Here is a 9,075-nt window from a genome sequence, read left to right as displayed (position 1 = left end):
CCCCTGCCTCCAGGTCTGGGCGGCTTCCACCTCTCCCGTCAGGCCCACAGAGGTCCCCCACCCTCCAGCAGTCTGGGAGGGTCTCTCAGAGGAGGTGGCCTTCCAGTGGGGCCCCAGTAATGTAAGGTCTTGGGTAGCTGAGGTGTGATGGTGGGCTGGGGTGGGGGTGGGGGTGGAGAGAAGCCTGGGCAGCCAAGGTACCAGGCACCTCCTGCCACAAGCTGCCTGAGCCTCCTCCCTCCCTCCCCATCCCATCCCAGCTACCCACGCCTGACAGCTGCCAAGGGCTCCCTGGCTCACCCTCTTTCTCCCTTCTGCATCCCAAGACCCCAGTCCAGCACCCTTCCTGTGCTCAGCCTGGACCTGCAGTGAGCTGAGAGCTGCTTACCTGTGCTGGGAATGTCCCTCCCCTGGGGACTTTCTCAAAATCTGAGCTCCAAGCTACACCCAAACTCTGGCCCAGGAACCTGGGAACCCTCTCAGCCTCAGTTTCCTCATCTGTAAAATGGAAATGTTAGGTAGCTAGAGGCAGAAACCAGGGGTTGTCTTTCTATGTGGCAAGGCCTCCCCCCAACTCCCCACCCCCTTACAGGAAGTTGGAAGCTGATCAAGGCTAGAGGTCACACACAAATTCAGGCCTTTGAGCCAGGAAGCCAGTACACCTGGAATGGCCCAATCTAGGCCAGGTGGGTTTAATTCAGCCAATGGAGTCAACTGGTACCATCTACCACGCCTCCTAGTGGAGGGCCCTGCAAGTCAGAACCAGGAGCCACTACCCGCTTTTCCAGCTGCTCCTTGGCCCAGTACTGTGGTTTTCTCTGGCCTCAGGTTTCCACGCTTGGGTGTGAAGTTCCCTGAGGATGCCTCTTAAAACCTGAAACTTCTTCTATCCTTTATAAAAACTCACTTGGATAACAAACCAGGCTTCCTCTGAATGCTTTCTCATGAGAAGCCAAGGATGAGGAATTTCCACCTGAGGAATCTAACAGGAACACCAGAGCCTGCCTCCCCCGTGGTGGGTGGTGGGGACACTCACTGGCTCTTGCCCCCCCTCCCCTGCCCCCCTTGACTCCTTTTCTCCCGCCAACCTTGGCCATCTGCTCCTCCGGAGAAAGGAGGCTGTGTGCCCCCATATAGATTCACAGCCTGGAAACCTTGCACAGGGCACCGTGAGTCAGAACCACTCCACGAACTGGCTTAGTTTTGGGTTCCAGCCTAGTGTAGTCATGCAGCTTAGCTTGAAGAACTCCATTTTGTTGAAATTGCCAACCTGGCCATCTCTCATCCCACCCTACAGCCTACAGACTCTGATCCACAAATACTCTTGCCAGATAAGCACCTCCGACCTTTGACAGACCTTGACCCACCTGCTCCAGGATGTCCCTCTAACCCAGTGGCTCTCAACCTTCCTAAGGCCCTTTCATACAGTTCATGTTGTGGTGACCCCCCCCAACCATAAAATTATTTTCGTTGTTACTTTATCACTCATTTTGCTACTGTGATGAATCATCATGTAAATATCTGATATTCAGGATATATTTTCTTTGTTACAAATTAAACATAATTAAAGCATAGTGATTAATTACAAAACAATATGTAATTATATATTGTGAAATATTTATTTCCAATGACAAATAAATGACATTTTGTCTTGAAGCATGGTGCAGCATGGGTCTTCACGCATGGGTACTGGTCTGTGGGCGTATCTGCATGTGGGCGGACCCACCTGGAGACGGATAGAGGAGTGGTGTCTGGTTCCTAAGACCATTGGAAATATGTGTTTTCAGATGGTCTTAAGCGACCCCTCTGAAAGAAAGGGTCGTTTGACCCCCAAAGGGGTCCAGACCCACAGGTTGAGAACTGCTGGTCTAACCTTCCTGGTAGCCTGTCTGTCAGATAGGCGAGGAATGTAGTCAATCTTGACAAACCCTGACCCAGGTGTCCTCTCCTGACCCCACCCGAGCCCCTCCCAATGTCCTGTCTGCAAAGAATGTAAGGAAGAGCTGTTTGCTCCAAATCTGGCCCCTGCTCTCACTACTGCATAAAGGTGGTCTGTGCCCTTGATCAGGGTCGGAGTGCTTTCCCAGGCACCAGTCCTTTCTGGCCCAGCTAGCTGAACAACAAGGCTGATTCTGTCGTTTTAAGAGTAGTGTGGTTTGATCTTGCTCCCGTATTACACTAGCGCCCAGGAAGTGCACCGGGTGCTCTAGATACACAGCAGAGAACACGCCTCCAGAGGGAGGGGGAGAGAACCCCATTACCGCCCGGGTGAGGACTGGCCTGTCAGCCCCTGACACTTGGACAAAGTACTCAGAAACGCGGGACCCCAGTGTGGGCTACTGGGCCAGACACCTGGCCGCTCTTACCCACTGGCCACCAGGTAAGGTGTGAGGAGGGGTGGGGACTGGCCTGAAGAAGCAAAGGGGCGGGGGCGGCCCAGCGGGAGCGTGGGTCACGTGATGACCAAGGCTGTCACCACGTGGACAGCGACAGGACTCTCACTCCCCCCAGGCTGGGCTTGCAGTGGCCATAGGCCACCCCCTGGGTCGCTTCTGCCATCATCCTGCTACCTTCCCACCACGCCTCGGCTCCCAGCATCCCTTTCGGGGCACAGGTGTGTTGCTCCCAGGTGAGAGTCCCGGAAGGGAATGCTGGGATCGCAAGGGGCGGCAGCCCTGGGATTTGGGGAACGGCCACCCGAGTTCCTCCCGCCCTGACTCACACCCTCCCAGCCCCTGTGATCCGGCGGCCCCCTGGGTGTGGGCAGAGCCCACTCAGGTATGTGGGGGTCTCCGCGGCGCTGCGAAGGAGGAGGCAGGAGGGAGAGCGCGGAACTACGGTTGCTCCCTGGCCCACTGTCCAGGCCCTCCCAGGCTGCAGGGGAGGGGGCGCGGCGCGGGCGTACAAGGGCGGGGCATGGAGAAGGCGGGAGACTGGTTTCAGGGGCCACTGGGGGAGACGGGGCGGGTCTAGGCTCTGGGAATCTGCTGCCCCCTGGACTGGGCGGTGACTGAGGAGGGAGGTTCCAGGAAATGGTCCGCGCCCAGCCCCTCCCTGGCCGGCTCAGGGCTCAGGAATGGCAAACTGTGGCTGTCCTGGAGAGGAGCGATCCTGGCGGGTCCCAGCCGGGCCAGGAGGAGTGTGGGAGAAGACCCCGCCAAAGATGTGAGGCTGTGGTGGTGGGCGCGTGGACCTGAGGCCTGCCCTCCTGGGAGGAGCCAGCGGGCCCCTCCGTCTCTTTCCTCTCTGAGAACCGAAGTGCCCACTGCTGGCCCCTGATACCCTCCCCCAAAGTGCTCTTGCTCTGCCCCCACCCCACTCCCGGAGAGGAGGAAGGGTGCGTATTGGGAGGCCTGGGTCCCCGTATTGTCCCTAAGTGCCAGAGGGGCTTGTTGTGCATGTGGACCTGAGCCTGGCCCCCGGGGAGCTCCCTGCGGGTGGGGGTGGGGAGAGCAGCGACAGGGCAGAGCTGGACTGGGCCAGGCTCCCGCTGGGCTCTTGGTGGGGATCATGTGGCGGTACAAAGGCAGTCTGACCCGTACAAAGGCAGTCTGTTGTTTAATGCCACTCCCCTTGTGTGATGGAGCGTGGGGGGTGAACTCCTGGGAACTGGAGGTTTTTGGTGGCCTGGTGGGGGTGGCAGGGACTGAACAAGGGTTGTGTGTGTGTGTGTGTGGGGGCTGAGTAGGACAGCCTGCTCTGGGCCCGGGCCTCCTCCGGTGCATGAAGCCTATGGGGGCCAATTTGTCCCACCAGCAGACAGGCCTCAGAGCTGCCCTGACCCTTCTCTTGCCCTTTCTGACCAAGAGGGCAGCGTCCCCCGGGCGGCAGCGCCCTGGAAGCCACGGACGTCCCACCCCTTCCCCTTTTCCCAGGCACCTGCGACACCGATACAGAGAAAACAGACGGCGACCTGAGATCTCCACACCCTTCCTTCCGGCCCCTTCTTTCCTTCCGGCCCCTTCTTTCCTCCCGGTCTAGGGGCTTCCCCTGACCCGCAGCCTCTCCAGCTGGAGGGCGGGGCCTCCTTAGGGCCACCCACCTGACCCTGCAGAGAGGCGGACCTACGGCAGCCTGCGCTGGAAGAGGCCCCTCCCCGGGGCCCAGGGGAGCGCGGGTCTGGGTGTTCCGTTTGGCCCGCTTTGTAACCAGACTGCTCCACTCCTCAGATGGACGGCGGGAGGCCGGGCCCATGCTCTGAACTGCTCTAGGTCTACAGGCACCCCGTGTGGGACTTCAACATGGCCTTTGCCCTCGAGGTCCCTGAGACCTTGGAGGACTGGGGGTAAGAGCTTTGAGGTTTGAAGCCTGCTAGGTCCCCTCCCCTGCTGTCCTGGGACGGGCCAGGACTGAGCTGGGGCCCCTGACTCACACTCCGCTCCCTGCCCCCTTGCCGCAGCCAGGAACCCAGCCCCTATGATGAGGACGAGGTCCACCACTCCTTCCACCAGCTTATTCAGGAGCAGAGCCAGTGGGCGGGGGCCTCAGGGCCCGAGGAGGCCGGGCTGGAGCTACAGGAGATGGGGCTGGGGTCCAGCACCCCCGGGGCCCCAGGTGAGCAGGATGGAGGGAGGACTGGCCAGGATGGAGCTTGGGGACTTTGACTGACTCATGTGGACAAACCTTTCTTGCTGTTACAGGTGGGGACCAGCAGGTGACCCCAGGGCTCGGGGACACGCCTGTGTACAGCGCAGCCACCCTCCGCATCCTGGCCAGCATGCCCAGCCGCACCATCGGTGAGTGGTCGGGGACTCCGGCAGGCACCAGAGGCCCGCCCGCATCATGTAACCCTCTCCAGCAGGCCCATTGTAAAAACTCCCTGGGGAGGGGCGTAGGCAGCCCATTCTTCTAGGGGAAGGGGGGAGGCCTGGGGCCGAGGCGCTGACCTCCGGAAGCCCGGCAGTCGGGCTCCCACCCTGACCACCCCCTACCCACGCAGGCCGCAGCCGCGGCGCAATCATCTCCCAGTATTACAACCGCACCGTGCGGCTGCGGCGGCGGCGCGCCAGCGGGCAACTGCCCGGGGGCGCCCGGCCCAGCCTCCGAGCACATGACCTGGAGCTGGACCCCACGGCCCGCAACGAGGAGGGTGAGTGCTGGCCAGGCAGGCCGGGAGACCCTCAGCAGGGCTGTGGGGCAACCTCCCTCGGTACCATGACCCCTGGGCTCGCACTTAGTCATCGGGGACTCATTCGCCCCCAAAGTACAGGTGGACCCCGACTTAGGATGCGGTTCTGAGAGCCCCACAAGAAGTCGGTTCTGACAAAAGTCAATATTCTTTTTTCCCTCCCTATCTTCATTATTCCTGACTTTACTCTCGGTATCTTCATAAATCCTATCTTTGAACAAGGGAACATCTGAGAAAGCTAACTGCTGCAAGTTACAAGCACACCATCAAGTTATGCAAGGCAACATTGTATCCATTACAAGCACCCAGCAAAGTTACTGTGAGGCAACATTGTATCTAGTACATAGCACTTCCTAGCCACCGCAAGTTGTATCCAAAAACCCAACAGCCAGTGAAACGCAGTCCAGTCCTGTGCGTGGTTTATAAACTTGAATGGGTCCTAAGTCGGATCTGTTTATAGCAGGGGGCTTTAAGAAGTTCCTGGGAAAATTCCAGTATCTTTTCATATTTTTTGAAGCACCTTCATATGCCCTGGTGGTATAGTGGGTAATGTATTGGCCTACTAACAGCAAGTTTAGCAGTTCGAAACCACCAGCCAGCTCAGAGGGAGGGAGATGAGGCTGTCTACTCCTGTAAAGAGTTTACAGCCTCAGAAACTCACAGGGCCAGTTCTACCCTGTCCTATAGAGTCATTGTGAGTTAGGGTTGACTTGATGGCAGCGAGTTTGGGTTTTGGTTTTCATGTCTAAATTTTGGGTGGGCGACAGGTGGGTCAGGACTGGGACGGGATTTGGCCTGGACGTGGTGGGAGGAAGGTTCGGAGGTCGCTGAGGCCCTGTCCCACGCCTGCAGAGAAGCGCAGTCTGCTGATCAGGGAGCTGCGGGGCCTGACTGGGGTGCAGCAGGACCAGATGCTTAGAGGGATGCCCCTGAGCCTGGCCGAGAAGCGTTGTCTGAGGTCAGTGTGTACACTGGAGTGGGGCAGTGGGAGAGCTTGTTAGGCCCCTTCTCCCTTCAGGCACCATGGCTGCTTGTGCCCACAGAGAGGAGAGCCAGATCCTGAGGAGGACTCCGAGGGACAAGGTGGACGGGCGAGGCGTCTGGTCCTGCTGCAGCCAGCTCAAGTATGGCTGTGTCCTGGTAGGAGCCTTGGGGTGCTGGGCTGGGCGGCTTCCATCAGGCATGGGGTGAGGGCAGTAGTGGGGCTGGGATATTCTTTTGTCTGCCTCTACCCTTCCTCCATGGGGCCCCCAGTAGGGATCTCCCCACCTGGGACTTCCCCCTGCCTTGGTCTCTGGACCCCCCTCAGGACCTCCCTGCCCCTGCTGTCCCCACAGGCCATGCACAGCCTGTGGCTGCGGCTGCTGGGGCAGCTGCCTGCCCTGAAACCCTGGCACTACGCCCTGAAACGGATCGGGGGCCAGTTCGGCTCCAGTGTTCTCTCCTACTTCCTCTTCCTGAAGACCCTGCTGGTCTTCAACGCCCTCCTGCTGCTGCCCCTGCTGGCCTTCATCGTGGGTGTGGGGGCCGCCTTCCCCCCGGAGGAGCTGCCCCGCCCCACCCCCACCTTCACTGGGCTGGAGCTCCTTACGGGAGGGGTGAGTGCTGGCCCCCCCCACCCCCCCAGGGAGGCCAGGGTGGTGAGCCCTCCACCCAGAACTGGCCCCTCCAGCAGCTGCTGGGCCTCTGCTGAGGGGGTGGGGCCAGAGGAGAGGGAGCCCTGACCTGCAGGCCCCTCGGCAGGGCTATTTCACCAGCACCGTCATGTACTACGGCTACTATAGCAACACCACGTTGAACGAGCCATGTACCTCACCACTGGAAGGCAGTGAGTGCACTCCTGAGGCCGGTGGGCTGCCCTACAGCATGCCCCTGGCCTACCTCTTCACCGTCGGTGCGGCCTTCTTTATCACCTGCATCACCCTGGTGTACAGGTACCAGTCCTCCGTCACATGGCCTGCCTCTGAATGCCGCCCCTTTGTCCCCTTACCTACCCACCTGCCTGTTGCCCATCCATCCACCTCTGTCCGGCAGTCCACTCACTTCCCCCAGCCCCCTCCCTATATCCATCTGCATCATTTGTTATCTATCCATCCATTCATTCATCAACCCATCCATCCATCCATTTGTCCACCAATCACCCGTCTATCAATTCATTCATTGAATCTTTCATCCATCTGTCAATCCATCAATCTGCCCCATTCATCCATCTACATCCATCATCCATCCACGTATATAATGATCCAACTATCATATATCCATCTACATTCATTCATCCACCAAGACACCACTCATCCATCTAGTCCACGCACTATCCAGCAATCCCTTCATCCAACCATCAAATGTCTACTTGTAGCCACCCATCACTCATCTATCCATTTATTCATCGATTCATCTAATAAGGCTGTCCATCCATCAACTCATCCATTCACTTACCCATTCATCACCTGCCCCCTTCACCCATCCACATTCACCCGTTACCTGTCCATCAATTCATAATTGATCCATCCATCCATCCATCCATCCATATCCATGCATTATCTACCCATCCATTTATTTTTTAGTGATTATTTGAGTTATCCACCCATCCATTCACCCATCCATCCATCCACCCATCCATCCATCCATCCATCCATCCACCCATCCATCCATCCATCCATGTATTGATCCATTGATCTAGCCATCTATTTATCGGTCAATCTATCCATCCATCAGTTCATTGATTGGTCCATTATTCTCTCCCTTAGTCCTCCCACAAATGTCCCCAGTCCCCAGATGCAGGCAGGTCAGTAAAGGCACTTGGTGCCAGTCCTCCAGCAGCTGCCTAGGGAAGAAGACAGGCCAGTGAGCCGACCAGGGAAGTCCGAGAGCCCCAGAGGGTTTGCCTGAGCGTTAGGGAAGCAGGGATTGAGGGGCTGGGTGGGGGTGGGGGTGAGGGCTGCTGGTAGAAGAATGGGCAGAGAAGAAGGGGGCAGGCATTGGGCAGTGGAAAGGCCTTTAGTGAGTCCTGTCTGTCCCCTCAGGGCCGGTGTGGTGGAGCCACACAGAATAGCTCTAGAGAGCCCAGCAGTGGCCCACACGGGCCCTGAGCGCCTGTACTCAGGGGCTGGGGACCCCCGGGGGTGGGAGATAGGGCTCAGCTCTATCGTTGTCCTGGTCCTGTGCTCACCCATCTGCTGGCTCTGCCTACCGCCCCAGCATGTCCCGCTCTTTTGGGGAGAGCTACCGGGTGGACAGCAACTCGGCCGTCCATGCCATCACCACCTTCTGCTCCTGGGACTATAAGGTGACCCAGAAGTGGGCCTCCCGCCTGCAGCAGGACAACCTCCGGACCCAGCTGAAGGTGGGCAGCTGGGAAAGGCCAAGGGTCACTGGCTCCTCCCCAAAAACACAGCCCCCACTGCCCAAGCGGGTTCACCTGGACCTGGCGGCCAGAACTGATGGCGGGACCTTGGTGCTCTCTGCCAGATGTGGGCAGGGTGTGCACCACCCCCTTCACCCACCCCACCCCCGCTGGTGAGGAACGGGCAGGTGCCCCCACCTGGAGAAAACGCACCGACATCTGAGGCCCTCCTGTGTCCCTCCCAACTGTCCTAGTGTGTGTGTGTGTGGGGCTCTGTGGCCTCCCAGCTGTGTTCCAGGAGGGGGAGACTGGTCTTTGCCTGGGGGGTAGGGGTTGCTGGAGCAGTGTCCCCCGCTCCCTGTGTCTCATGTATGTGTGTCTCTCTCTGTGTCAACATGTGTCCCCCATGCCCCGTGTGCAAGTCCCTGTGTATCTGAGTGTGCTTGGCCCCCTGATGACACCCACCCTCCAGGAGCTGCTGGCTGAGTGGCAGATGCGACAGGACCCCCAGAGACTGTGTGCCCGTCTGCGGTCGGGGGCCGTGCTGGCCTGCGTCTGGCTGCTGTGCCTGGGGATCACACTGGCCTGTGCCCTGGCCGTCTAC

General features: G+C 58.9%; 1 protein-coding gene across 1 annotated transcript in view; it reads left to right on the top strand.

Annotated features, from left to right (window-relative positions):
- The first annotated feature begins 3,186 nt into the window (after positions 1 to 3,186).
- Positions 3,187 to 9,075, top strand: part of TMC6 (transmembrane channel like 6) — a 12,168-nt gene continuing 6,279 nt past the window's right edge. The window contains exons 1-11 of the mRNA XM_045299513.1: positions 3,187 to 3,337; positions 4,170 to 4,285; positions 4,400 to 4,554; positions 4,641 to 4,736; positions 4,940 to 5,089; positions 5,981 to 6,086; positions 6,172 to 6,268; positions 6,466 to 6,726; positions 6,872 to 7,062; positions 8,327 to 8,471; positions 8,944 to 9,069. Coding sequence (XP_045155448.1) covers positions 4,242 to 4,285; positions 4,400 to 4,554; positions 4,641 to 4,736; positions 4,940 to 5,089; positions 5,981 to 6,086; positions 6,172 to 6,268; positions 6,466 to 6,726; positions 6,872 to 7,062; positions 8,327 to 8,471; positions 8,944 to 9,069 — 1,371 coding nt within the window. The 5' untranslated portion in view covers positions 3,187 to 3,337; positions 4,170 to 4,241. The remainder of the gene's footprint in view (positions 3,338 to 4,169; positions 4,286 to 4,399; positions 4,555 to 4,640; positions 4,737 to 4,939; positions 5,090 to 5,980; positions 6,087 to 6,171; positions 6,269 to 6,465; positions 6,727 to 6,871; positions 7,063 to 8,326; positions 8,472 to 8,943; positions 9,070 to 9,075) is intronic.

This window comes from Echinops telfairi, unplaced genomic scaffold (genome assembly GCF_000313985.2).
Source record: "Echinops telfairi isolate 266 unplaced genomic scaffold, ASM31398v2 ScPeMD7_7458;HRSCAF=8496, whole genome shotgun sequence".
In the NCBI taxonomy this organism is placed as follows: domain Eukaryota; kingdom Metazoa; phylum Chordata; class Mammalia; order Afrosoricida; family Tenrecidae; genus Echinops; species Echinops telfairi.
The sequence above is the reverse complement of the archived record's forward strand: the minus strand, read 5'-3'. Positions and strand labels throughout refer to the sequence as shown.